Raw genomic sequence first — 27,763 nt, 5'->3', positions numbered from 1 at the left:
GTAGTAACATAGCCATTGTAAATTGAAAGAACATTTTGGCATGGGCTAAACTATGCTGAGTTGGTAATGTATGAAAAAGACCTAGTAGAACAGGGAATTTATCTTACTTGGAGCCCCAAAGTACTACTGGAGTATGCATCCATCATGATCAAATCTGAATCTCATCCAATATTTTTACTGTGCTTTATTTTTGTCACTACAGTTGTACACAGCAAGCTCAAATTTTAGTGCATTACTATCACTATGTCCCCCCCCATTATTTAATTGTGCGTGAATTTTATTTTTCCTGGGGAATTTCCTGAATTTTTCTAGACAAAGTCTCATTTTCTCTTTGATCACAGTTCTGCTGAATTCAGTTGGTGTAAATTTCCTTTTTGCACCTCCACTGCAACTTCTAATTTGAACCTCAGTCTAGCAAACAGAGCTGTGTGGGCTAAACAAAATGCCGCGCCTGTACATTTTGGGAAGAATTTCATGGGAGTACGTGGGTTTGGCTGCAAAACCGTGGGATGGGCACCACGTGTGAAATTCAGATGTATGCTGCCCAGCACATCAACAGGGTTACGACACTGGATCTAAAACCAGCCCGTGTGGATCCCACTGTTCAGTTCTGTTCAGTTCTTCCCAGTTAAGCACACAGGCACTTATCAAGGCAACTTCCAGACTTTGTGACAGACTGCCTAAGCAAACCGAACTGAAATACTTCATTTTTTCAGGAAAAATGAAGCATTGTGCAGCATCCGAGCCACTAATTTTATGACAAGTGCAGATGGTACAGATAAATACTCACACAACCTAATGGAATGAATATATACTTCAATCTATTTAAATGATAAGAGTTTCTAATGAACTTAGTGTAGCCCACATGATGGTATATTCATCCAAACTCTTTCAAAATGGATTTAAGTGCAGGATGTAACTGAATCCTACTATTTGCCCCCCCCAATTCGGACCATAGCTGGTTTGTATCCACCTCAACACGAATCAATTTACTTGTTCCTTTAAAAGAGCAGATACCGCGGAGAAGCTCAGCTGCAGCAGTTCCCTGCATGAAGGTACCCACACTCGCTGAAGGGCCACCCTGACTCTGCCCTCTGCAATCGCAGCGGTAAGGGGCCCACGCCTGAGAAGGTCGCTTCGGAGGAGGAGCTGCAGGAGAGGCATGGAGGCCACGTTCACGCCCCCATCCAGCCGGCGCTTCGCCCCCCACGTTCCCGCCCGCCGGCCCGCGGCCTGGAGACAACCTGCGGGGCCGAGCCCGGGCCTGGCCGCGCCGCCGGGCCGCGCTAGGCCGCAGCGCGGCGGGGCCGGGGCCGGGGCCGGGGCCGGGGCCGGGGCGGCCCCCTCCGCGACTGGGCGGGCGCGGAGGGGCGAGGGGCACCTACCCGGCGCGGGGTGACGGCGGCTCTCCGCCCCGGCCATGTTCCTCCGGCTCTCCCTCCGGGGCGGCTTCGGCTGGCTCCCCTCGGCACCGCCCTCGCTAACAGAAGGGGGAGCCCGGCCCGGGAGCGCGGGGCGGAGCCGCGGTGGCAGCGTGACGGCCGGGGCTGACAGCGGCCCCAAGTCAGGGGCTCCGTCCCGTCCCGTCCCGTCCCCGCCGGTGACACCCGAGGCGGCCCTCGACCCCAGCGGCGGCTCCCGCGGGCCGCCCTGCTCCCGCCCCCGGGCCCGAGTCCCCTCTCCCCGCGAGGTGTCGATCCGGGGGCTTCCCCGCCCCGCACGCTTCCACAGGCCGCGGCTGTCCGCCGGCACAGCTCCGTCCCCGCGGGCGGCGGGCCCGGCTCTCCTCCCCGGCGCCGCTTCCCTCCTCCCCTCGCCGGCGGAGGAAGGAGGCGGCCGCCGGCCCTCCCCGACCGCGCATGCGGCTGTGCTGGTCCGGGGCAGCGCCGCCGCGCTCGGGGGCTGAAGTGTGGGTGTCCCTTTCCCGGCCCCGGCCCTTCCTCCCCGGCGGGCCCCCGTCAGCGCCCCCGCAAATGGGCTTAGGCTGGAGCAGCGCGGAGGAGCGGCAGCCCCTCCTGCCGCCGCCGCAGCAGCAGCAGCAACGGCGGCGGCCGCAGCCGCGGGGGCCGGCGGGGGGCCCGGCGGTGCCGGCAGCGGTGCCGGTGCCGGTGCGGCGGCTGGCGCCGTTGGCGGGCCGCGTCTATGGCCGGCGGTGGCTGGTGCTGCTGCTCTTCTCGCTGCTGGGCTTCGCGCAGGGCCTGGTGTGGAACAGCTGGGGCCCCATCCAGAACTCGGCCCGCCTGGCCTTCGGCTTCAGCGGCTGGGACATCGCCCTCCTCGTCTTCTGGGGGCCCATCGGCTTCGCGCCCTGCTTCTTCTTCATGTGGCTCATGGACAAGAAGGGTGAGCGGGGCCGGGGGCGCCGGGGTCGGGACTCCCCGCCGCTCCTGCGGCTTCCCCCGGGCCTGGCGGGGACGCGGCGGCCGTGGCCGTGGCCGTGGCCGTGTCCCGCCGGCGCCGCGGTGAGGGGCGGCGTGGTGGTGGTGAGGCCGGGGGAGGGCGCGCCGCCGTCCCGGGCTGCCCGTCGCGCTCGGTGCTAGTGGCCTCGATTTTAAAAGGGGGTGGTTAATACTTTAAAGGCATCATGAGTGCTGTTTCCAGTACACTGCTCGAACACAGGCACATCAAAGGCCATGCACAAGGAAGGTACTTAAGGTGTTCCTAAAACTAAGAGGAATTACGGCGTATTAAGTCGTGGCTGAGGAGTGGGTCTGGGGATGTGCCTCCTTCTGGCATTGCCATGCAGGTTTGACCTGGAGAGGGTCATGTTTTCCGGTAGTTGGCTGTGGTCCAAATGTGTTGATGTTTGGATCAAGTAGTGCCAGTGCTCAGGGTGGCCACTGCATCTTGAAAGAAATACTTCCTTTTTAAAAGCAGACCGGACACAAAGTAGGTGGTTTGCGTTTAGGTGCACTAGGGAGATGCAAAGACAGCGAACGTAAACCAGAAGTTGTGCTCCGGCGTTTCAGAAGGTGAGCACGAGGGAGAGTTTCCCAATTTGTGTTCAGGCCGTTGCGTCTCGGTAGCAAACTACTGAAAATGGTGTCTGCCTTTGGAGAACTTCGCCAGGCCTGTGCAGTTTGTCCGTCACCCCGGGGAGCGCTCCGGTGAGGTCAGGTACCTCTGTTTGCAGATTTGAGCTTTTGGGCCTAAATCCACAGAAGTGTTTAATCTTTTAATTCCTGTTTAAACAGGCTTCTAAACAGGAGATAGAAGCCTACATACCCTTGTGGCTCCCGATGTTAAGTGCTACTCATTCCATTTATTTAGGAATTAATAGCTCATTTGTGGGGAGGGAAGGGGGGAAAGTGAAGGCAGGCAGGGAGAAAAGTTATAGCCGAGAAGGCCTGTGTCTCAAAATCGGAATTGCTTTTCCTAAAACTGAAGAGGCGTTGGGGAAATAAAACCTATTGGGCTGAAAATACATTCTCCAAATGAGTCCATGGTGGCTGTACAGCCAGTCTCCTCTCAAGCAATTTAGACTTAAGTCGACAATGTCTGTCTAGACTGCTGTATAATAATGCTGTTAATTATCTTATAATTAAAGTAAGTTATTTTGTTTTGTACAATGAAGACAATAACTCTGCTCATGGTATGTAGGAAATAAAGCTAAACTTGAACCTGTGCTTGTAGAATCGCGTCTGTATTTTTATTTCTTCATTTTCTACGAAGTTGATTCTGAGCGATGCAAAAAAATACTGGAAAAGTCTTGAACTCATGGAAGAAGAAACATTAGTGTTTTGTTGTTTCTTTAATGTGATTGGTAATGTAGTTGCTGGATTTCTTGGTTTCACATGTAGCTTGTTTTAATGACAATATGTATACAAGTGTTTTCCTCATTACCTTAACTGATTGCTTGGCTGTTTTTCTTTTTTATTTTTGTAATTTCCATGTTCATTGGAGATATTGATACAAACTACCCCTTTGCTCTTGCTTTGTGGCTTTCCTTGTTGGGAGAATTTTGGTTGATAGCCTAAATAGAGCATCTCAGCTCATTGGCTTTAGGCATAAGGAGTACCTAAGGGCTCTGGAGTATGTTCTTTGCACAGCAGCAGATTTTGTGGGAGCCCTGTTGTATTTCATGCTGTTTTCTGAGTCTGGATGATTCCCATGGAGAACGTGGTGCTGTTCACATTGGAAGTGACGATGGAGTCCTGCCACTTGGTTTCTCATGGAGCAAAGAGGAGAGCTACCACTGCCCAACTCTCCCGTGGGGCACGTTTCCACTGGAGGCATGTTGTAGGGAGGTATCTGCTCTTTGGAGTACGCATGTTCCGTGAGGAGCGTGGCTTTACTGCTTTGAAGCTGTGAAATTGGATGGGTGTGACCTTGCAAGAGCAGTATTCCACTTGCTTAGGGGTGCAAATGCTTCTTGTTACACCAAATCTACTCTCTGTACCAAAAATGTAGAGAAACGACACCATTTACTCTCCCGGCTTCAATCATCTGTCATTGGAGTTAGCTAGTAAAGGAACTGTCAGGAAAAAAATGTATTTGTGAAGTGTCAACATGTAAAACCTGGCATGTATCAGAAGTATGACACTGTAGATGATGCATGTCAGAATTTGAGAGGAGATTCTGCTTTTAGATAGTCCTATACTTCACAGTCAGAGGTGTATCTAACTGATAATGGTACATAGCTGCCTGCTGTCAGTTAAGTCTGATTTTGTGTTATGATGCTTCAGATGAAGTCCAAAAGTCTTTTTGGTTTTTAGTTGTTCATTGTAGCGTATAGTTTGAAACATAAATCTGTTTCCATAACAAACTTCTGTTGTATTATTTGTGTGCCTGTTTCTTATTTCAGTACTGCTTATAAGGGCTTGGCCACTTTTTTTTTTTTACCTTTTAACTAATTAGAAGTTGAAAGATTGACTATTAAGCAATAGGAATATTAATAATCCTGCTTGGAAGAAGCATTTCTTGGACTGCGTGATTCAGTTCCATCACAGCTTCTCAGAGAAGTGTGGGGTCCTCTGAGAAGAGAGGACAGCAGTGTTTATTTTTAGTAAAAGGTATGCTAAATAAAGCCCAAATTATCTGTTCTTCAGTTCTGTATAGAAGGGATCCAGGATGGAGAAATTAGACTTTTTTTGTTTTCTGACCTCGAAGGGTTTCTTGGCCTTTGTGACCTTTTCCTTCCTGGCCTGCTGAGTGTGCCTCCTAGATTTTCTGTGGAGGCCTGTTTGCAGTTCTCTCAGGCAATGCAGTTGGAGAATGGGATGAATACGTGGGCTGGGAAAGGTGTGTTGATGGTGTCACTTTTGGCTCCCTGGGGAATTTCTGCAGAGGATGCTACAGGCAAATCAGACGCTACAGAATGGTGTTGGTGTCAGAAGCGTCATGACAAACTTTCTTGGTTGGTTTAAGCCCATGTTCCTGGGGATCTATAGGGATTTCCTGGATTTTATGAAATTGAGGGTGAATTTTAATCAGGAAGGTAGTGATGGTCTTCGCAAGGCTGTAATTGCAAAAAAATCTTACTTGAAGGTCTGAACAAACTCAGTCGGAGTAGACATTTTTTTGAAAGATGTTAACACTTTATTTTAAAGGGTCTTCGAGGCATTGGAGGAAGCCTGGATTTAGCTGGTGTTTCTGTAAGGCGTGTAAATTGAAAGCTAGTTTGTATTTTCTTCTGAGCTGTTGTTATTCTCAAAAATACATTCGTTTTCAGACGCTTGCAAGGCTCACGTATCACAGCTGGAAATTCTTCTTTGGGGAACAAGCCCTGTTCCTGTTCCTGCCTCCCAGCTTTCACTAGCTGAATGGAGACTTCTGCCCGCGTGCTTTTCCTCGGGAGCCTGGGGGAGCTTTCCAGGCTCCTTGGCTGGGTGCTGTAATAGGGACAGCGGTGGCATCCATAACGTTTCCTAGTCCTGTTCTGGGATGGGTGCATGTTGAAACTCAGGAATTACGTTTGTGTGCATCATTTTTTAGTATCTGCCTTTTTGAAGTAGGTTTGAAAACCCATTTCCATAAGTAGAATTACAGGTGTTGTTTTGGTTGGTTGGTTTCTTGCTGAAGAAAGGTCCAAAGATGGAGTGTGCCATGGAGCCACATGTGTCTTATCTGGTGCATTTTCTTTAGCAATAGGATTAGAGAGTCCTTGTTTAAATGATAATTACCTTTAGAGATTCAATGAGACTGAAATTAAATGGGAAATTACTTCAGTGTGCCGTTGGATGGACCCTTGTTGTTTACATGATTAAAATTAGCTACAGTTTGTCACGTGATGCTTGAGTGTTTATGGATGTTTTGTGCCTTGAGTGTTTCATTTCCTGGGAACTGTAAATACAAGCATACAGAACTGTTAGGATGTTTATATATCTAACTCCTGTTGAAATCAAAGCTTACATACTTCTATGGATCTGGTTCACTGTTTTTTTTTTTTTTTTTCATTAGTTAAGTTCATAGTTACAAGATGAGACCTGGAAGCAGTATATGCTGTCAGTCTTCATTATGTTCCCATATAATCAAGAAGAAGCAATGAAGAATGAAATACTTATGCTAATTTACATTAAACAAATTGAACAGAATGGTGATATTTTTCATTAATTTTTGGAATACAGTGAACACAGTTTTATATTGAGTTTGAAGAAGTGTGACATATTACTTGTAAAAGTGAAATGTAATCTATTTCTTGGTCCTTTTTTATAAAATGGTATATGCTTACATGGGCTGCATAGACATTCTTAGTAACTTTATTTTGCTGAAATTGAATTTACATAGCATTGTTATCCTAGTGATTAAATTATGAAGTAGAGAGAAAACTTCCATAATCAGATTTTGGTTTTTAATGGAGACCGTGGATGTTTTTACTTGTATGAATAGTTATTTCTTTCCTGAATATCAAACTCTTGATGTCATTGCTGTCTCCTAAATCGTGCTTCTCAATTTCCTTCTCTGAGGCATTTGATAGTTCTTATCTCTTCCACCTGGGAATTTTGACGTTAAATCCTTTAACATTGTCTGACAAACTAGTAATGAATGTTGAGTATAAGTACTAAATCGGGCCTTACTAATATAAAAATGTCTTAATAACTGTTTTAGTACAAAATAAACTACACATGATGGATAAAGAGAATTATGCATAGCAGCTTTCATATTTGAAGTTCCCAGATTGTCACTTTGTGCTGCATGCATGGAAACACTGATTTTGCTTTTAGGGGACCTTTGGACTCCTCTAACGCACATCTAGGGTCACTGGGACAGAAGGGAGAAGACTTCAAGGGAACTTGTTCTTCCGCTAAATTTTCATCTAGGAAGTGTTTGTGAAATGCCTTTGGTTTTATTTTGAGAGATGTGAAGGTGGGTTCAGAGAGCAAAGAGGAAACAGGTTGTTATTCCAGAAGTCAGTGGAAACTTGAATGGTCAAGTGAAGCCAACAGATGGGGAAGACTTTCTTTCTCTTAGGTGTTTGCATCGCACTTGGCATCTGAGGGTCCTTGTCTGTCATTCAGCCTCTCAGACAACGCGGTAGTAAATATAAATTGGAGCATGTTACTAATGACTTAGAAAAATTACAGCAGGTCTAGTTGCTGATAGGTATCACAGCTGGTATAGAAGGACAGTGTGAAGTACTTTCCACGGTGGCACTCACAAGAACATGCTGAGTTTTTAATGGAAGTATTCATAGTTCTGTTGTGTCCCAAGTGATCATAAACACATAGGGTTTTGGTTAACAGAAAGACAAAAGTAGACAAATCATGAGCCTTTAAAGTCTGAGAGTTTTAATCTTGTGGCAAAGAAGGACATTTTCAGCTTCTTTTTGCTGTGATCTCAGAAACAGACTTTTCTTATCTCAGATCCACAACTGCACGATATGTGGCCAATATTCAAAATGACCAATTTGATAATTCATGGCTGAAGTTCAAGCATGAGCCTCAGTTAAAGATGCCTAGGGTAAGACTCAGCATAGGGCTGTAAGACTTTAATTTGGTGAGATCAAGCTAAAAGGATTTACACACTACAACAATAGAAAAGGTTTATACAGACATTATGGTTTTGGTAGGTTAGTACAGTCTACAGGAAGGAAATACCCATGGGAAAACTTCCAGGTATGAAAATGTGGGTAGAATGGCAAGGAGCCAGTGAGAAAGGAAAATGTGATGTTTCTGGTGCTCGACTGAAATATGCTGGGATTACAGAGAGTAGTCTTACCATATGCAACTGATTCTACTCAGTAGCATTTATGTTAATGGCAAAGGTCTTCTTGACTCCAACAAGAGCAGCAGAAGGCTCTCTTGGATTTAATGAAAGCTAAATGTGAACTTAGTGCTTTAGTTTAAAAAAAAGGGGGGAGGGGAGAAGAAAATGCCTTGACTCATTTGAAGTGAAAGTTGTATATATTTGGTGAAAAGGCAAGTGATTAATGCACTTCAGCCAAGTGCAAAAGAATTTTGAAGGAAAATATCTGTTTTACCCCAGTCTGTTCTCTCTCATCCTGTGGGCATCTTCTACTGCATGCTATGAATGATGCATATTTCATTGTCTTGCAAGTGATACTGATCCACGCCTATCAAGTTCTGTGAAAGGGATTAATTTTCCTAGGCTAACAAATCTTGGAAGAGATGAGATGAAGTGTTGTTTTTCATGTGGAAAGATGAAAGAAGCAATTACAGAGCTGAAGATAGGTAAATCCCACTGGAGTAGATATTTGATCAGCTTGATTTTACAAAACTTACTTTGATGAGTTGATGGTGTGTGTGTGTTTGTATAGGCATGCACCATCAGAAGAAAAGAAACAGGAAAACTGAACCAAACTTCGCTTTTGTTGCTTAATTTTATATACTGTGGCTGCATGAAAGTCCACAGAGCATTTGTGCAAGTGCTTGCAGAAGTGAGGACTCATTAGAGAATTGATTGGCCCACCCTCACTGGAGTCAGGCATGCTGCAAAAGACCACTTGAGATACACAGAGTGATTAGCAACATAGAGTGGTTTAATTAGGATCTGATGAGTTGTATTAACTTGATGCCACTATGATTCAGCATAGCAATACTAGCTTGATTGTTAGCAGCACTTCCCATACCTCCTGATGGGCCAGGTTGAGTTGAAAGCATCAGTCATAGCTGTAGACAGATGTCCTCTTCTGGAGCTCTTTCTGTTAGACGGTATCACCCCCAGTCTCTGCTTTGTACTATGTTACCACAGACATCTGTCTTTATACTACTACCCTTTATGCAACTACCGTGCTCTTCGCGCTCTTCTCACACTTCTTCGCAGCTGCGACAGTGGCGCTAGGACAGCTGTTTGAAACGCCACATACTGAAGAATATCAGGAAACTGCATGCTGGCTTTAAAATAACTTTTTCATGGTGGAAGGTGAAATCCTAATGTGTTTGCATAACTCACATGAGAATAGTAATGGCCGTGTTATCTGAGGATAATGTTATCTTGAGGCTTTGGTGCACTGAGCATACAGGCACAGTGAGCGGGGGGTATGTTACCAACTTGCAATACTTTGACGTTGACAAATTGATGAATAGGGAAATCATGTACCGGTGTAAAATACAATCCCATACTTTTATTATGCAGCTGTTAACACAAGCAATGTTAAAGCACTTAGGCATCCCAGAACTGGGTCAGGACACAGTTCCAGCTGGGAAGATATTTTGTCAACAGTAGCTTTTAGAAGTTGACTACAGAGAGTATAATTCTAGGACAAGCTGTGCACTGATATCTCCCCTGTTGTACGCTTACGTATTTTCACTACCCCTCACAACCTTCTCTTGACTCAAATCCTTCCTAATCTGACTGCTTCCTTTTCTTTATCTCCTGCCTCACCAGTGCGTCTCCTTGCTATTGTGGTGTGCCCCTCTTCTCCAACTTCCCTCTGTCCTCCACTCCTCCCGCTTCTGAGAAGTAGAAGAGGTTGGATGTGAGAAGCTCAGGGCTCAAAGGAGCGAGAGCAGATGTGAGAAAAGCCGTTGGATAGGTGGGAAGAGATAGAAAGAAGGGGAAAGTATGGGACAAGGTGGTGAGTGGGTGAAGCATGGGATGCACAGATGCAGAAGCGAGATCTAGAGCCGGAGGGCAGGGAGTGGTGGCGATGGGAAAGGCGGAGGAGCGAGCTGAGTGGGAAGCACAGAGAAGAGGACGCTGGGCGTCTTCCCTAGCGAGCAAGAGGCAGTAGTAAACGTGACTTAAGTAGCCGGTAGCAAATGATGGGGGTGGTGGGTGCCTGCACCCCTCCTGGGCTGCTTGCACAACACCCCAGCTGCGGATCAGCAAACACAGCTTTTGTGAACTGCCTTGAGAAGAGCTTTTAAAATCAGGAGCTGGGAAGTCTCTTTGACCGCAACTGACCTTTTTGCCTTTTCTTATCGCCAGCAAGGTCCCAGTCTTCTGCCTCTGCACAGCCCAACCTCTGAACTCCGCCTGGTAGTGCCTTTCATGGGCCAGAGGGCGTATCGGCCCTTCCTTCGCCGTGCCCGTCCCCGGGCACCGCGGGCCACGGCCGCCTGCTCCCTGCGGGGCTCCCCAGGCACTGTGACGCAGAGGAGGGCGGCTGTTCCTTCTTCCGTGGGTTTGGTGGTGGTGAATGTCTGGCCTTGTGATGGAGGCACGAGCGGGATGCTGGGGTGGATGTCGCTGCCCTGGCTGGTGCCTCACCCCTTCTGGAAGGCCTTGTGAAATGGAATGGAAAACACTAAAATACTGTTACGTTGTCCACTGCCTTGCTGCATTTTAAAAACATTTAAATTTTGCCAATCTCCTGCCTTCTAGAAGTTTTTACCAGTGTGGCAGCCATGCTACATAAAGGTAGCTGGGGCTAACTTCTATAACAGAAATGACAACAATAATTCCACTGCTATCGAAGTTCCTTCGGCTTTCTCATAGATTTTTATTATGGAAGTAGTAAAGTACTTAAGAAGGTTACATTGCATTCATTTTGCTAGCTGTATATTTGTACTGTATTTGTAATTCCTACCTATTAGTTTATAATTCCATTAAAGAGAAAAAAAGAGTAGATCAGGTTTTGGCCTGCAAAAGCTGAATCTGCTTCCTTTAAGAAAACCGAGTCTGTTTCTTTTAAAGAATTAATATGATATTGTTTATTTTTCCCTTCAGAAGAAACTAAGTATGAACAAAGAAAGACCATTTTCATTTGGTAATGCTGAACTAACCCAGCTTTACTGATTTCTAAATTCCAGTAACAGCATTACCATTGCAGAAGCAAAACAAATTTTACTCATTATTTTTGGCCGACGTTGTTTTTAGGAGTTTGTTTCACGTTACATTTTAGGAGTGAAAAACAAAGCTGAAGTGAACGCAAAAATGAGTTTCATTACTTGTTAATAAAGTTTGGATATTTTCTGCATTGCCAATTTCTACCTTTTTTTTTTTTTCTGGTGAGAAATGCCTTGCTTGTGGGAAAGGAGCCATGTAAAACAGGGATATTTGCTTGCCTTTTCAGAGCTGAAGAAGTAGATAGTGCATAGCACAGGTCCTGAAATAATGTTCCCTTTTGTGAAAATCTATAGTCTGACATTGCCAAACAAAAAAATACTTGTTTTAAAAAACACTTAACCTCCCCGCAACCCCCCCCCCCCCCCCAACCCAAGGTCAGTGCTGAGATGAGCAGAAGTAAATGTAAGAAACATGATGTTTTGATAATTCTCTGACAGAATATTTTGCAAGTTTTCTTGGAGAATGCTGTTTGAATTCTCCCAGTGGCAAGCCAGCGCAGCCTCAGCTGAGCAGGCCAAAGACCTCACTCATAGAAGTTTCTTTAAGAATTTTTTTAGTTATAAACCTGAGGCAAGGGAAATTGTGGCCTTTCTCTCAGTGGTGACATTCAGAGCTACTCCATCACTTCCTGCCATAATTTTGGTTTTTTGATGCTTCTTATGTGCATGTGCTATTGTGGCTCTATAGCCATGCTGTAACTATAATTAGGCTGCAGAAGCTTGTGATCAATGCTCCAACTTCCTCAAAAGCTACAAATTAAGCTTTCTCATTCAGATTTGTAGTAAAGAGGATTTTTAGTTTTTTCCTATTTTTAAAGCTGGAGATCCGTATGATTCAGCCTGAGGGAATGATGTGTTTTGAAAGTGAGAGGTCTTCCGCTTTTTGCAAAGTCTGCTGATGTTTTTCTGGAATACAAGATGTCAAATACAACTGCATTTAGAAAATTTTTGTTTTATTTGGTTATTTTTGATGAATGCCATCCCTTTTGAATATTTGAAAAAGGCGGAGTTGTTATATTTTAATTGATTAATCACGTGAACCTAAAGAATTGCTCAGGAGCCTTAAAAAAATGTAATGGGTTTAGGACCCATTGCAGTGCTGCAAAGGGTGTCTTTTAGGATGAACTATGTCCCCTAAATAGTGCCTGATGCATTTTAATGTTAAAGTAACGTTGAAAATGTTCAGAGAGAGGAAAATTGAAAGCTTCCTCCAGTGACCTTTCCTACAAGTCACAAGACCCGCATGGATGTTACATCAGTGGGACTCTTAAGGCTCTTTTTTCCCTGACTCACAGCAGGGATAGTAAAAAGGAGAGACTTTGTACTTAGTGTCCTGCTTAGCAGATGCACTAGGCAGTATTTAGCGTGGCTGCCAATCCTTGCTGCATGGGTGCTTCTTGATAGTCCGTCGTGGCAAAGCAAAATGCCTCTGTATTTCTTAAAATGAAGAATTTCATGCACCGTTGGGTGGTGTGGGCAAGTACCACTAAGATAATGACAGAACATCTTCCCTGATAGATGCGTGCAGTGCAAGAGAGATTGTTTTTCCTCTCTGTTGCCACAGGTAAGGATCTGGAGTTAGTTGTGTGGTAATTAAGCCTGCTGTGCAATCGGGAGCCCTTGAAATGAGTGGGAAGAGAAAAGAAAAAGCTTCCTTCCCCCTTGTTCGGTGCTGAAAGGGTTGTCGATGCTTGTCCAGGAATACACCAGCGAGAGCTAGAGCAAAGGCTTGTTGTCTTGCATTTTCTCTCGACTTGTTGATGAGCACCCATAATTCAGCTTCAAAATTAATGAAGAGGTTTAGTCCCTGACTGCATTATTAGCTATTTTTGTCAGTTGCTTTGCTTCTCTCTCTGTATGTATATGCTAGCACACGCGTAAGCACACGCATGCCCTGTTACGTAGTTTTTCAGTTTATCAAATGGCAAAGATGGATTGAATGATTCAGCCGAATCTTCATGTATCAGTAAATATTGGAGTTGAGAGTAGAAAGCAGGTACCTGAGGTGAAGGAAGAAAGAACAACTCTTACAAGTTTTTGTATATTAATTTCACAGATTTAGTAAGCACTCAAATAGCTCTTTTTTTTTTTTTTAAAATTGTATCCAACACTGCACTGACCCCAGGTAAAGAAAAGACCTGAATTACTATCCTTTCTAATACTAATGGTGAGAGTGGCTCATGTTTCTATGTGTTTATAGCCTGAATAAAAAGGCAGAGGGGGGGAAAAAAGAGAAAAGTGAAGCAGAAGATAAGTGGCCTGCCTGATTTCATAAGGCATGTCGAGAGATGAAGGTCCTGCTGCCCCAGGCCAGTGCTTTCTTCTCTCAGAGGTGCTCTGCAAGGATTAAGAGAGGTTCATTGCACTTGGATTAGTTGCAGATAAAATGGATGGTCTCTGCAGTAAAATGTGTAATATCAATAAACTAAAATAATTGGTCTCCTTTGAAGCCAAGAAACATGGTATTAAAGAATAGGAGATATTTTAGTAAAGAGACTAAAACCAATTCTAAAATCAGCATTTTGATCTGCAGGCAAATACCATTCAAGTCAGCGCCTTGTTTATCTGTTCAGGCAAAATGTCAGTCTCTGGACTGATAAATAGAATTTACAACACTTGGAGAAACTTGCAATGCAGATTTTTAATCTGCATCTTTTGCCATTTATTTTGCCATTGTTGCTGTTAAACTGTTAGGATGCTTCAAAACCCTTAGCTGACATATAGAAGGAAATTTCAATACTTGTAAACTACCTTATTATGTACGTAAAACCTCAAAATAATCCTGTACAGTTCTTAAAATCAGGACTACTTTATTTACAGTACCAAACTTTTAAACTGCTGCACAAACTCTGAAATATTTGCTTTGTATTTACAGGTACAGTCTGCCATCAACTGTGCTTAAATCCATGTTAGCGGAGCTAACTCTGTAAGACACCATGGAAGAACTTGGGTCATTAAGTTCGTAACAGCTATGCTTAGAGGAGTAGAGAGTTGGAGAATTAAGCCATACTTTCCTTGACATATTTTTAGAGATTATTTATGTGCTTGCTTAATATGCTGGGATAATGTTAAAACAGGATGGGTCCACTGATCATATTATCCTGACCTAATTGATGCAAATGAGGCAAAAGCACACTGCATCTTCTTGACATGGTTGTGATAGCTTGTTCTTCCTTCTAACAGGTGCAGTCCAATTCTTATATCTAGGGTAAACAGAAAAATAATTATTTTAATATGCTTTAATGAATGTTAGAAATGGGGGGGGGGGGGGGGGGGAGAAAAATACCATAAAACAAGAAGACTATTTACAATACAAACCAGAAGTGAGTGGAGCAGTTTGAGTGCGAATACGTAAGTATCTTGGTTCCCTTACAATCAGGATGCACATAGAGAAAAATGCAGCAGCTCAGGAATTGCGGGGTGGATGTGTGATTGTCATAATAATTCTCAATTGCATTATATTTAGCTTTGCTTCTCACAATTATGTCCTAGCAGCTTCTATATCTGTTTTACTTGTTACACGTGTTCATTTTCCTCAAGATGTCTGTCTTCTCTCTGAAACACTTGGCTGGCTCAATTTTGTGCTTTGAGTCTTGGTTTTACTGGGATTTTTTACAAGATTCTTAACTAATCTCGTGATTCGGAAGTGATGCTGTTCCTATAAGGACTCACGTGATGAGGTTTATGCAGAGAAAGCATGTTTTTCGTCAGCGAGTTATACTGAAAAAAGGACCAGTGGGGACGAGTGTTGGCCCTCATATTTTCAGTTTTGCATGCAGTCTTCTTGTGTCTGTCCAACAAGTGCGAGCAGCAGAAACAACTTTATTTTTGGGTCAGATCTGGACCCTGGCACCACTCTTTCTTCCTGATTTGGAAGGGACTTCCCTGTGGGCTCCCCTGCATCACTGCTGATTACACTTCGGGGATATTGGCTTGTCTGAATTTCTGACTCTGATTAGAAAGGTCTACATCAAACCACAGGAACTATTTTACTTGAAGCTGCTGTGTTTGTACATACAAAGTTTGTTTCCTTGAATTTAAATTTTGTAAATAATTTCTAAGAAATTTCAAACGCCTCCTGATAGCCTGGGTGTTAACCAGGCAGCTATTGCTGACAGATTCGGTTACAATAGCTGTAAGAAATTATAAAGAAAAATTGCCCCTCTGAGGATCATTACCTCCTACATCTGCATTTCAAGAGATTTCTATACATATTTTGCCTGGTGATCCCAATCTGCCTACTATTTATGGCAGACGGAAATTTGAGCACGGTGTCTAGTGGAATTTGCCCTTGCCATGCAGTCTTCCCCTGGAAAGTGGAACTGGGCTGTGTTGCAGGATCTCTACAGGAAGAGGTCTACTTTTTGTATCCAAGACAAGACTGGGGGTTGAAATGTAGCTTTGGGTATGATTTATTTCAGACAGGTCCTATGTGATAGAGCTTGATTCTTACTATTTGATACCAGAAGGATGCTGTCTCCTGTCTCGCCGAAGGCTTGAATGATGCCACTAGGAGTTTGCTTTATTTTCAATTAGAAAAAAAATACTGAAGTCCTGCTCCTTCGGTAGTAACATGTGGAGCCAGGGGAATGCATGGAAACAATTGGCTTTAGTTTGTTTTAAAAACACAATTTAGGAAAGACAGGGCAATAACAGAAGCATCAGCATCATGTATGTTGTGCTTAATGGCACCCCATGGCATCTTGGCCATCTGAATAGCAGCAATTTTTGGTTAGCTACGTATGACCTGGTAGTTGTTCTCTCTTGCATGCAGTCTTTGTATTTGTTTCCCAATTTATCTTGCTTCTGAGTGTCGTTGATGCTATTCTTGATAATGTATTTATTTTCCATTGAGTTTCCAAACACAATTTATGCTCCTCTGCAATCAAGTGCTTTTGTGGAATCTGAGGCAGGCCTGATATACTGATTTTTTAAGTTTGTTCCATGTGTTAGCAGAAAGATTGGGACCACAACTCAGCTATGAAGTCTTTTTACATCAGTGAAAAGGTTCTTTTCTTTTGAGAATTGTATTGCTTGATGCAAGGGTGCTTTTTCTGAAAAAGGATTGCTGCTTATCCTCCTTAATGACAGTAGTCAATTTGGCAAAGTGCAGGCACAACAGAAGCTTTATTCACCGTGTTTAGTAGAAAGGTAGCCATTTTTTTCTGTATTTTAATCATGACAACAATAACTGATCTTGTGAGAGTAAATGGCACAGCTATTACTATAATTTTGCTAGAATTACATTTAAAATACAAAAATTTCTGGAGCAGTAGATAATGATGAAGCAGGGACTCTGCGCAGAGCTTTCAGGGTTGCCTGATAAAGTGATCTGTTTAATCAAGCTTTTGTTTTAATATGGCTAAATGTGAAGGCATGCATTAAGAAGGGAGAGAAAACAGACCCTTGCTATGAAATGGAGAATTGGTATCCAGCAAAGAAATCCATTTTAAAAAGGATGCTTGAACAATAAAGAGGGTATTTAGACAAGACACAGAAACAATTCCAGGAGCAAAGAAAAATAGTGAAAGACTTGGAGCTCAGTGGTTTTCTTGCTGAAACCAAAGGTAAAGGTTGTTTATTGTATGTTAACCTCATAGAAGGGTGTGTTTCCTGATGCGTGTGCATCAAGGCAAGATTACTTATATTTTTTGTAGCTAGATATGCTTTAGTCAAAATAGTAGTAGAGTAGTTAAGTGAATTAAAGTGCTCTCAGTTCAGTGTCAGAAAGGACTGTTCTTGCTTCCAGCCTGGTTGTTAAAAACTGAAAATGTGCAGCAGGCTGATGTCACTCGTTTCTAATTAGAGCCTTGTTGTATTCTGTGTTTGTGAGGGCTGATTTTAGTATCTGCAGCTGAAGGGAGGATACCCCTCAAATGTGAATGCATCTGAGAGCAGGGTGTGCCAGCTGTATGAGGAGAATCCGCCGGGGGCCGTGCCAGGTGGAGGGCTGAATCCACCAGCCTCTCCTCTGGCCGAACTTCCATTAATATTAGCAAAAAGGTGAAAACTGTTCTGCACATCCAACTGGAATTTTCCCCCCCAAGATGGATGCTTCATTAGGAGGGGAGAAAAAACCCAAACGCTATCTGCCATTTGTGTGATGCTGTGAACTAGAAGCGTGTTGCCCTCCGTGGGTCTGTGGCAGTAGCTGGGGAACCGTACGCTGCCGTACGCTGGCCTCAGCCGAGGGGGATGCACGGGGTGTTCGCTGCCACTAGACAGCAGAAGTAGAAACTTCCACTTCTTGACATGCAGACAATTTTTACTTGAATGTGTGTTTTGTGTGAATAAGGATTTGGGTTTTTTTACAGTCTGTCAGTGGTGTGTTTTATGAAGTTCTATCGTGATGGGTGGCTGACAGGTGAGAGAAGGAATGGTCGTACTTCTCAAAGCTTATGAAGGCAACGAGCGGTTGTTAATCATGCTCTCTTTCTGAGAGACAAACTGATAATGTTAGAATAAGTTAGAATAAGTTAATTGTAGCTGTACGACATCTTTTATTAAGCTGGCGTAATAAATCACTTACTGGGTTACAAGTCAGTAATGCAATGCCGAGGCGGGGGGTGCATTTTCTTTTCACGTACTTTAAAAAGCATCTGGAAAGTAAGGCATGCTGGAAGAGTTGTGGAGGATGCCACACCCGCGTGTTGGATGCTATCGCTTGATGTTGCTGTGAGGGAGCTGAAGAGCAGCTGGGTGCTGCCGGTGGCCGCTGCCTCCCTCTCCCGTGTGGGACCACCTTGCGTGTGTTGGGTTTTGCCTGTTCTCTGTGTTGGGTGGTGGGGGCCCTGGGTTCCATGCCATGTGCGTTGCTGCAGCAGCTGCTTTCCCAGCAGAGAGGAACGGGAACTAGTGGGCCAGCTAGAAATGTCCCGAGGGCCAGAGCCAGTCAGCATCTCCTGCCGGCACGGGTGGTCATTACCAGTTTAGTAGTACAACGTGGTTTTGGCCAGATTAAAAGCCTGTGTTTTGCAGAGGAGTTAAGAGGATTGTGGGTTGAGAGTTTGTGTTAAATCTCAAATAGTGGCAGGAGTTTGGGGGTAGTTGTTTTAAAAAGAAACATAAACCAGCAAATGCAGCGTGGGCTGCTGAAGTTGTAAAGCAGACTGTGTTATTAGCTGCAGGAGCGTTAAGCAGCAATATCAACTGTTTCACTCGTAATTAGTATGTCTTTTTATTACTGACTCAATTTCTGCTGCTAGCTCGGACTTTTCTATTACTGTCAATGACGTTTGGCCGTCTGAACGTGGCCGCACTTTGCTCAACAGCCGGTGCAACCCGCGGGACCCAGAAACCTCCTGCGAGAGCAGGGTGCAGGATGGGAATGAGCAGCTAATGAGAAAGGCAACAAAGCTCAGAAAACTTCCTCCATTGGCAGAAAATCCCTTTACAGGAGTTTCTTCCCTTTCCAGCCATGTGTCAGAAATCTCTGGTAGAAGGGGACTGGAAACTGGATGATGGATTTTAAGAAGCTGTAGCCCCGCCCCCCCCATCAATTACCACTTGCATTTAAAGGGTAAAATTAATGAAGTTAATTACATCTACTCAAAATCTTGGTTGTGTGAATTACTTAAATCTTTTAAAATAGAGAAATAATTTCTTGCAGGGTTCATGGGCTTTTTTCCAGGCTTGGTTCGTTACTTTGGTTTATTGTAACTGTGATACGTGCTGCTATCTGAAACACTCTGGGTGCACCTTTTAGAGTAATACAAGATGTACAATTCGAATTAAGGGCCACTGCAATGTTCAAAGCAAGAATACTGAAATAATTATAAAAATGCTATTAAAGACCGGTTTCTAACAAAGATGAAAAGGAGTATGGATTCGGAGAGTTAAAATGTAAAGCAAAATAAAAGGGGAAGGTGCTTAGAGGTTAGAAATACATCATGTAATTAGCAAAGAAAATGTCTTAATATGCTGCTTGCCTGACAGTCTTTTACTTGTTCACTTTGGTGTCCTCATTTTCAACATGCAGCTTTAAACAAAGGAATTTTTAGGGATGTTTTTACATGTTAAGGTGGAAAAAAAAAAAGGCCAAAGAATAATCTGTGGGATCAAAACATTTAAAAGTGGTATGTTACAGTGTATAGTATTCAAGATGAGGACTTCAAAGAATGTTTGGAGAGATCAAACATACTTGATTGTGAGGCTTTAACTGATAACTTTATTTTAAAATTACCTGACATGTAAGGTTGACATTAAAGATAAGCCTAGAATCAGAGCTGGGGGAAAACCTCGGCATCCAATTTAGTTTTCACCAAATTGCGTGTTGTTTATCTTAGGAAACTTTTCTGCAGATTTAAATTAAACTTTTTCTTGTTTTTTTTTTTGATATTGGGATTTTTTTTTTTTTAATTAAAAATCAAATAGAAGTTTTTTATTTAGAAACACTCCTCATGTTCTGTGGTGATTTAAACTTAGATTTCTGTATAGTACTCATACTGCTGTGCCCTGGGCTTGCACCTGACCTCTGCCTCCTGTGGCACCCTGTGAGCAGGACCTTCCAGGCTGGCTGTCTCTGTCATTGTGTCTTCTGAAAGGTAGAACGTGACATGTTTTGTGAAATGTAATTCAAAAAGACCTTGGTTTATGTGGAAAATATGAAGGTCGTATGTACATTACTGGAGCTTTCTTGAAACAATGCAGCAGTATTTCCAAATGGAAGACTTCAGATTTTTCAGTTAAAAGACTTATGTTTCGATTTTCCATCAATAAAATTGTAATTCTCATTGCATACATGTTCTCATTATGCACAAAAGCAAGGCTAACAAAGATTCATTTCCCAGGAGAAAAGGCAAAAGCATCACATATGCGATCCTGATACAAATAATTACCCCCACCACATATGCAGTGTGGTAATACGGGGTTAAGCATGCCATGTGAAGGTTCAGCGTGGTGGCCCAGCAAACATGAAGAACAACAGGATTTTGAACAGCTGTATTATCCGGACATTTAGTTAGGGCGCTCTGAACATGCATACTTGAAAAACCAGTTTAACAGCAACGTGTACTGGTTGAGCGCAGAGTCAAGCAAGTAAGTCTGGGCAGGCATTGGAAATCCTTTAAGGAAACAAATATTCGCGGCTGATGATACTTCTCCAGGGCATCAGGGATGTGAGGTGTCCTTCAGAGTCGCAGGACTGCGGGCTGCATTCCTTTTGTTAATGACTGAGCCATACCAAAGCAAGTCATACTTCCATTTCAGAAAACCTGTAACATTAACTTCTTTTTGTTTGGGTTGTCTTGGGCTAGGTTGATTGAGAGAGGAGCTCTCTTGTGTTTGCTTTGTGCAGTGTCCAGCACAAGCAAGTTGCATACCCGTGAGTGAGGCTCGCTAAGAGCTGTTGCAATAAGAACAAAGTGGTGTCTCGTCCTCTAAAATTGCATTTTAGTAAAATACATTCTCTAAAATCCCCGTATAATTCACACGGAGACAAAATATTTAATGCGACTACTGGTTGAATTGTACTGATTACAGGAGTCATTAACATAGAGGGAGCACTTCCCTGAAAATGGCAGTTTTAGAAAGAATCAAAATCGTTTGTTTGTTAGGTGAGTTATTATAGGGACTTGTTCTTTTTCAGTCTGTGTTTTGGGTAGTTACTAGTTTCACCTAATCGTTAGAGATACTGTGTGTTTGTCATCATTTGGTTGTTTTTATTATGTTCTGCCAAGAACATGGAAGCACTTTATTTTCTGTTTGTTGCTGTGAAATTGTTTCGAGTTTTACAATTTCACAGATATAGACTGTATCAGCGGTTTTTAATTGTGCATATTTATGATTTTGGTGGTTTACAAGATTCTGGAGGTTAAGCCCCTCAGCTGCTGATGGAAACACCTTAGCAGTGGCAAGTAAACTGCTGGCAAAAGAAATTGCAGAACTAAGATAAAGTTGTTTCTAATCTAAGTGCTTCTCAGTCGAGAATTGCAGTATGAGGAAAAAACATATTCAAGGAATCAGTGAATTGTAGCTTTCTTCCTAATGTACTATATTTACAACCTCTGACAATTTGAGCTGAGCGCAGCGAAAACCTGGCCTAATTGCAAGGACTGTGAAAAAAATACTTACACTATTTTCCCCTGAGTAAATGGTTATTTCTTCAGAATGAAATGCATATCTGCATTACGAAAGAAAACAATAACAGTTCTGTCTGCACTTATTAAGTGGTTGGAAAAGAATGTACAAGTCCAGGTTTTTCCTTGGATCTACCTACATTTCACATCACACACTGGAGCATATTCCCTGATGCTTCTAATTCTAAAGGGAATATTGTATATTTTGATGATACTTTTATTATCACTTTTCACTTCCAAGAATGTAAGATTTTGGGTACAGTCCTGTGCGATGGTATGCCAAGAGTAAGCCTTTGTAATTCTGGACTGTAAGCATAGAAAATAACCCAGGATTTCATAATGTATCTGTAAATCATATCAGCACCAAAGCATTTATGATTTGAAAGAGATATCCATTACTTCTGTGAGACTGCATGTAAATGTGTCTATTGAGACAACTTTTTTTTTTTCGACATTGCTGACTTAACTTGTAAAATACTGTTGTTTTTTCATCTTAGGTCTGAGGGTAACTGTGTTACTAACATCATCCCTCATGGTATTGGGAGCTGGCCTGAGATGTGTTCCAGTTTCAGACCTAGAAATTAGGAAGAAGTAAGTGAATTAATTATTTTTAATGTAAGTATTTTATACTTTCTATTAATGTAATTTTTGCTGCTACTGCAAAGAAATGTTAGTACAAATTTTCTGTGTGAATTTGATATGCCAAATGTTTGTTGTGTGGACGTGGGCTTACATGCTTCTTTGCTTCTTAAATTGATTTTTCTAGTCGTTCTTCTACATAGTATCTGAAGATCAGAAAGCCCTTTACAAACTTGAGTTAATTAAGCCTCACCCCATCCTGCATAACCAATATTAATCTGCTTTGCAAACAAGGAAGCAGAGATTTAGAGATGCTCAGAAACTGGCCCAAGATCACACAGGGAACCATGCCACAAAACCCAAAAATATGTCATTTGTATGCAAATGTTAAATAACTAGTTCATGTTTCTCATACTGGATGTATGTGCAGTGAGACAGATGAATTTACGCAAAATGGCCTTTTTCATGTAGTCTCTTTCAGTCTGCATTCCAAAGTAGTCTTGTACTTTCTCTGTGGTTGAAATGAATGCCTTCTGTACACGTGCAATTTAAGAGTTTGTGATAGAGACGGATTCCTTCCTAAAAATCACACAATCCAAACAATTCAATTGTCCTGTCAACGTATCCTGAACCTGGGAATCCTTGGTAAGTACAGGAGTCGCACTTGTTTTGTATGGCCAGGGAATATGGATCACTTGTTGTTCACTTAACTTTCTTTTGCCTCTCATGCTGAAGGAGGAAGAAGTACAGGCATTACTACATTTTTCTGCTTCTTTAAAAACAGTGGTAGCACTAGCTCTTCACTAGTTGTGCTGGCATAATATGTAAGCACTAAGAAAAGAACTTATAAAAGGTTTTTATGTTTTGGGTTTTTTTCCCTTGAATTCCAGTCACCTTCAAGGCAGTCCTTGTATTATTTCAGCAAGTTCCTTTTTTTTTTTTTCCCCTTAGTATTATTTACCCTGAAAATCAGCTTGGAAACCTTTAAGTTGAGAAAGAAAATGTTTGGTGTGAAGTAGAAGGCAGATGACTGGGTACCATGGATGAAACAAAGGAAGAGGTTCAGTGAGAGGGCTGAGAATGTAATGAAAGCATTGACTGTAAAACTAGCCTCGCTCAGGAGTAAGCAGCCAGTATGTAATGAATGGCTTAGTTTGCTAAGTGCAGTGTGGCAAGTAGGGGGGGATGCAATTTCAGTTCTTAAGTGCTTAGTGAGCGCATAAGGAAACCCAAGGTGCTCCTGATGTTAGTTGCCTGGTGTTGCCCATTTCAATGTGATGTTCAAGGACTTTGTGAGCAGGGGAGGCTGAACTAACCATATTGTGCTACCGTTCACAGAGACCCTTTTAAGGTGAAAATGTACTGTTCAGGTGGCCGGGAGGAGCTGTCCTCACTGTACCCTTGTTTTACCTTTTCTCAAGATGCTAAGGGGTGCTCAACGTCCAATTCATCCGTTCTGACCAATCTTGGGTTAAATATATGTACCTTTTAAATGGGCCAGATGGCTTAAATGCAATGAAATGTGGTATCTTACGTAGCTTTTGATTTATGATTTATGCCAAAAGACTTGTGCTGCCCTAGGCTTTACCAAAGCAAGGATGAAGACTGTAAGAACCTGAGAAGAAATTCCCAAATGAGATTCAGATGTGAAGTATCATTTGGGGAGTGGGAAGGACAGTTTCCACATGTTCTGATCACCTTCAAACAAGGTTTTCCAGTGTAACTGCAGCAAGGAGACCTAGGAGAACAATGAAATAAATGCCCAGGGAGAAACATTCAAAGAGCAGCTTCTTTAACTAGGGAAAGAAAGGCTGTGGACTTTATAGAGTCTGATGAGATGTATAAAGTATGATGATACATTTTTATTGAAAATTATATAGGCAAAAAAAGAGCATGAGCAGAATCCTGATGGAAAAGATTACTAATGTCGTTTATTCATGCTGTGAAAATATGCATCATCTCCAGCTGAAATTGATAAATTTGCTTACTTAGCCTACTCCAAAAAAAGACAAATTTTCAAGAATTGCAGCTCTACCTGAGGTAGTAGTTTGATTTTTTTTTTTTTACATAGTTTGATTAAAAATCTACAGAGAATTAATTATAGCTAACTGTGTGAAGCAAAAGGATGGTTTTCAGTGAAGGTTTCTCAAGACATTGTAAATAATTGTACAGACTGTGTGATGTTATACCAGGTAACCTGTATTGTTTTGAGGGCTGAGACTGAAGGCCAATTTTCATCAATTACTTGACATGATACCAAATAAAAAAAATATTTTTGAGATGAGCATTACTGCTTAATGCATTGGCAACAACTGGCTGAGCACTAAACTATGCACTTACTGTGAATGTGTATATGTGTTAATATGACAATTTGAACATTACAGAGCCAGTCAGATGGACAAGATCACACACAAGCTAATACTGGAGTATTTCAGAAGCCAGTGTAACTGGAATTTCTTTAAATGCTTTTGCATTTTTGTAATGTGTTCCTTCAGTCCCAGGGTAATCTGCAGTAATATACTGAAGGATTTCCATGGGACAATTATGTCATAGTTAAGATAAATAAAATTATAAGAACGTTCATGAGGTTTGTCAGGTTTAGGGGCTTTTTTCTACTTTGTAGCTGTCTCTGCTCCCTAAACTCTTGTAATTAAGGAGAGCTACTAAAGCCCATCGCCTATCAGAGCAATCACAGACATGAGGAAATCACTGTTAAGACTGACATTTAATCCTGACTGCTTTATGCTCCTTATCTCACACAGACCTGTAATATCCAAGTGCGTTCTTAAGCTCCTTTCTAGTCTGTAATTATTCTTTTGGCTCTAACGTGTAACAGCAGGCTAAGACTATCTCCAGTTCTCCGAGTCATGTTTTAAACACAAACCTTAACCTCTGTTTTCAGTTCATTTGATGCCCATGTATATGCACGACTTGTATGAGGGAGAATGCAGGTTGCACATTTGAGTGTGTCTCTTGAAGCAGCTGTTCCTTATGGTGAATTTTCATTCTCTGCCAGTGTGTGACCTAAAACCATATTGGGAATCTGTGCCAGAACTGCATAAATTCAGTGAAGACTGAAGTGGGAGTGTATGGCAAAAATGTGGAAGCATGGACTTGTGTGTGAGATTGAGGAACCAACCTATACATGGACTAGTAAAGTCCCTCTCACATACACATATGCTCTTACTGATCTGCTTTCCTCCCCAGCCCACTAACCTGTGAGGTTAATGTGTGTATCATGCAGGCAAGGAGGTTAAAAAGAATTTTTCTGATGTACCACGCACTTCTGGGTTTGTCAAATGAGCCAGATATGTGACAGTGAATTTGACTTTTAAAAATAAAACCCCAAACCTTTATTCCTTTCTAAATGTTAAGAAATCCTCATTTGCCACACCAGTTTTCTAGATCATAGTTAATGTAAATTATATAGAACATAAAAAGTTATCAAATTGTACCATTCCTAAACTTGTACCTTCTTCCCTTCCCTGCAGGTCACAAGAGCATCACTAACGCTTTTTGCCTGCATTTTGTCCAGTCCTTTCCTTTCTGACTGCTGCTTGGCACTGAATGAATATTTTCAGTGGACTCTTTTAGAATTTGATTATTTTATTCTGAACGTTAACATTATTAGGAGGCCATTTTTTTTATAGACAAAATCAGGATTGTTTTTCTTCCCCACGTAATACTTCATCTTTATCTCATATTCTGTGTTTGGGAATAGATTTACATACAGTTTAGGTCTTCCATATGATTGTAAAATAATAAATCTAGGGAAAAAGCTGTATGAGCTGAACCATATAAGAAAGAAGGAAATAAATGATGAAGTCAGCCCATAGCCATAAATCTGTGGCTTTTAAGACTGACCGGGTGATGTAAGACTTCTTAAAATGTTTTGAAAGACAGGATAATTAAAGATATAGAAGTAAAGGATGTAACATAATTTGTCATTTGTGTTGAATATATTAATTAAGCAATTTATTAGAACTTGGTATGCTGTGGGCGGTAGTCTTTGGCCTTCACATTAGATTTCACAACAGAGAAGTAGTTATTGAGGACCTTGAGTCACGGCAGTGAGCAGGCGCTCCTTGGCAATAAGTACCATTAAAACATTTGTTGGGAAGCCAGCAAAACAATAACACGGAGAATGACAGTGGAAACAGGAGCGGATGTTTACAAAGTCATTTATGGGGGACACACCGGTAATTGGTAGATCCTGTAAAGGGTTTTTTTTCTTTAATAATACCACTTCTTAGGATTTTGAATTTTTTTGCCTACTCTTAGATATATTGATGTTAACTTTTTCCTTTATTATATTTGAAGATACACTCTTACCACATCTTTGATACGTTTTGTTTCTATTAGCTAGTTGCAACCTAGTTTGTATTTTATTCTTGTTAGACTTATTCTTTAATAGTTCCACGTTTTCCCTTTTTCATCCCTGAAAACCTAAAGAATGATGTGGGATCATCTCATTATTTGTCTTCCCTGATCCTAAAATGACCATGACTCACCATTCTCATGCATGAAAAATGCAAAGGGGCACCTGAGAAGAGGTAATTCCAGTAAAGGACAGACATATTAGGATTCTCATATTCCCTGGCAATACTGAACACACTTCTGCACTCAAAAAAACACCCCAAACTGGAGCAGCTGTGGAGAAGAGGGATTAAAATGTTCCAGGGAATGAAAAGAGCCTTTTAGGAGAGGACAGTAGAAGAATCTGATTGTAAGAAGTAACAGCAGAGAGTGGTGCATGTTGTGCGCTCCCTAACTCACTGGGGAAGAGAAATGAAAAAAGTGTTTAATCTAAAACGTGGTTCTGGGAGTAAAAAGATGAATAAACATACCTGTTTGTATGCTGTAGCTCAGTGAGCATAGGAGGAAGATGTTAAGACAGAGAACTTGGTGGTGCTCATGGCACTTGCTGGTTCATGCTTTGGCTGTAGTGCTGGGCGAAGGCTGAGCTGGATTAATCCATAGCATCAGAAAAAGAGGGAAGGGGGGGGGGGGGAAAGGAAACAGGTCGTTCATGGGTAGGTTCTTATGGGGAATATTTGATTTTTATACCCCTGTAACTTAACAGATTAGCTTGTTTTTATTACCTCCACCAGCTTCATCCTGTACGTGGGTTTTATTTTTTAACCTCTGCTCCGAAGCTGTTGTTTTAGATGAGAGGTCCTGCGAGTTGTTCCTAAGTGGCAATGATTTTTTCCTGCTTTGCTTATTTGTCGATGGTAGCGGTGGATTCGGTGGGTGATCAAGTGTCCCTCTGCCTGCCCAGCGGTCTGCCTGCCCCTGCCCGACCTGCGCGTCCCGTGATGCGCCGGCAGCCACTGATCAGCACTGCCGCTTCGGTGGCAGCTGAATGGGCTTCTCCTTCAGCTGAGCCAGCCTTAGTGGAAAAAGGAGGTGGCTTGACAGTTTTGGTGATAAATACTCTTTCCTCTTGCTCCTGTGCTGGATTTCAGCCATGGCATTGTGGGTGTCAGCCGCCTCCCCCAGCAATGGGGGTAGCTGCTGAATTAGCAATTTACAGGCCCTGTGTAAATTCTTGGAGTGGTAAATCCAGTAGATATATTAAAGCAAAGTCTGAAATCTCAGAAGGGGCTTGGTATTGCAGCAATACTTAATGGGCAGCATTTCTACAAGGCCTTAGCTAGTATAAGCCTATGCTGGAAGGGAAGAGAATTTACATTCTATATGGGGTATTTAGCTCCATCTTATATAATGGCAGGTGTTAGCCTCAACTGTAGAAAGCTATTAATTTTTTCAATCATATTGAGCTCTTTGTCTTAGTCTTGTGACTGATATTCTGTTGGCTGATTTCTGTCCTTAAAGCAGAATTCATATTAATTGAATTTATATCGAAGTGGCTGCATTATAATCAAAACATCCTCTTGCTCTTTCACTGGCCTAAGA

General features: G+C 42.3%; 2 protein-coding genes across 2 annotated transcripts in view; one reads left to right on the top strand and one right to left on the bottom strand.

Moving 5' to 3' along the window:
- The window catches only part of HSPBAP1 (HSPB1 associated protein 1), a 37,717-nt gene extending 36,295 nt beyond the window's left edge, over nt 1–1,422 (bottom strand). The window contains exon 1 of the mRNA XM_059820520.1: nt 1,386–1,422. Within this exon, the coding sequence (XP_059676503.1) occupies nt 1,386–1,422 (37 nt within the window). The remainder of the gene's footprint in view (nt 1–1,385) is intronic.
- Nucleotides 1,423–1,973: 551 nt separating this feature from the next.
- Nucleotides 1,974–27,763, top strand: part of SLC49A4 (solute carrier family 49 member 4) — a 65,115-nt gene continuing 39,325 nt past the window's right edge. The window contains exons 1-2 of the mRNA XM_059820524.1: nt 1,974–2,343; nt 21,763–21,856. Of these exons, the coding sequence (XP_059676507.1) occupies nt 1,974–2,343; nt 21,763–21,856 (464 nt within the window). The remainder of the gene's footprint in view (nt 2,344–21,762; nt 21,857–27,763) is intronic.

The sequence above is a fragment of the Gavia stellata genome, chromosome 8 (assembly GCF_030936135.1).
Source record: "Gavia stellata isolate bGavSte3 chromosome 8, bGavSte3.hap2, whole genome shotgun sequence".
Classification (NCBI taxonomy): Eukaryota; Metazoa; Chordata; class Aves; order Gaviiformes; family Gaviidae; genus Gavia; species Gavia stellata.
This window is presented reverse-complemented; position numbering and strand designations above follow the sequence as displayed.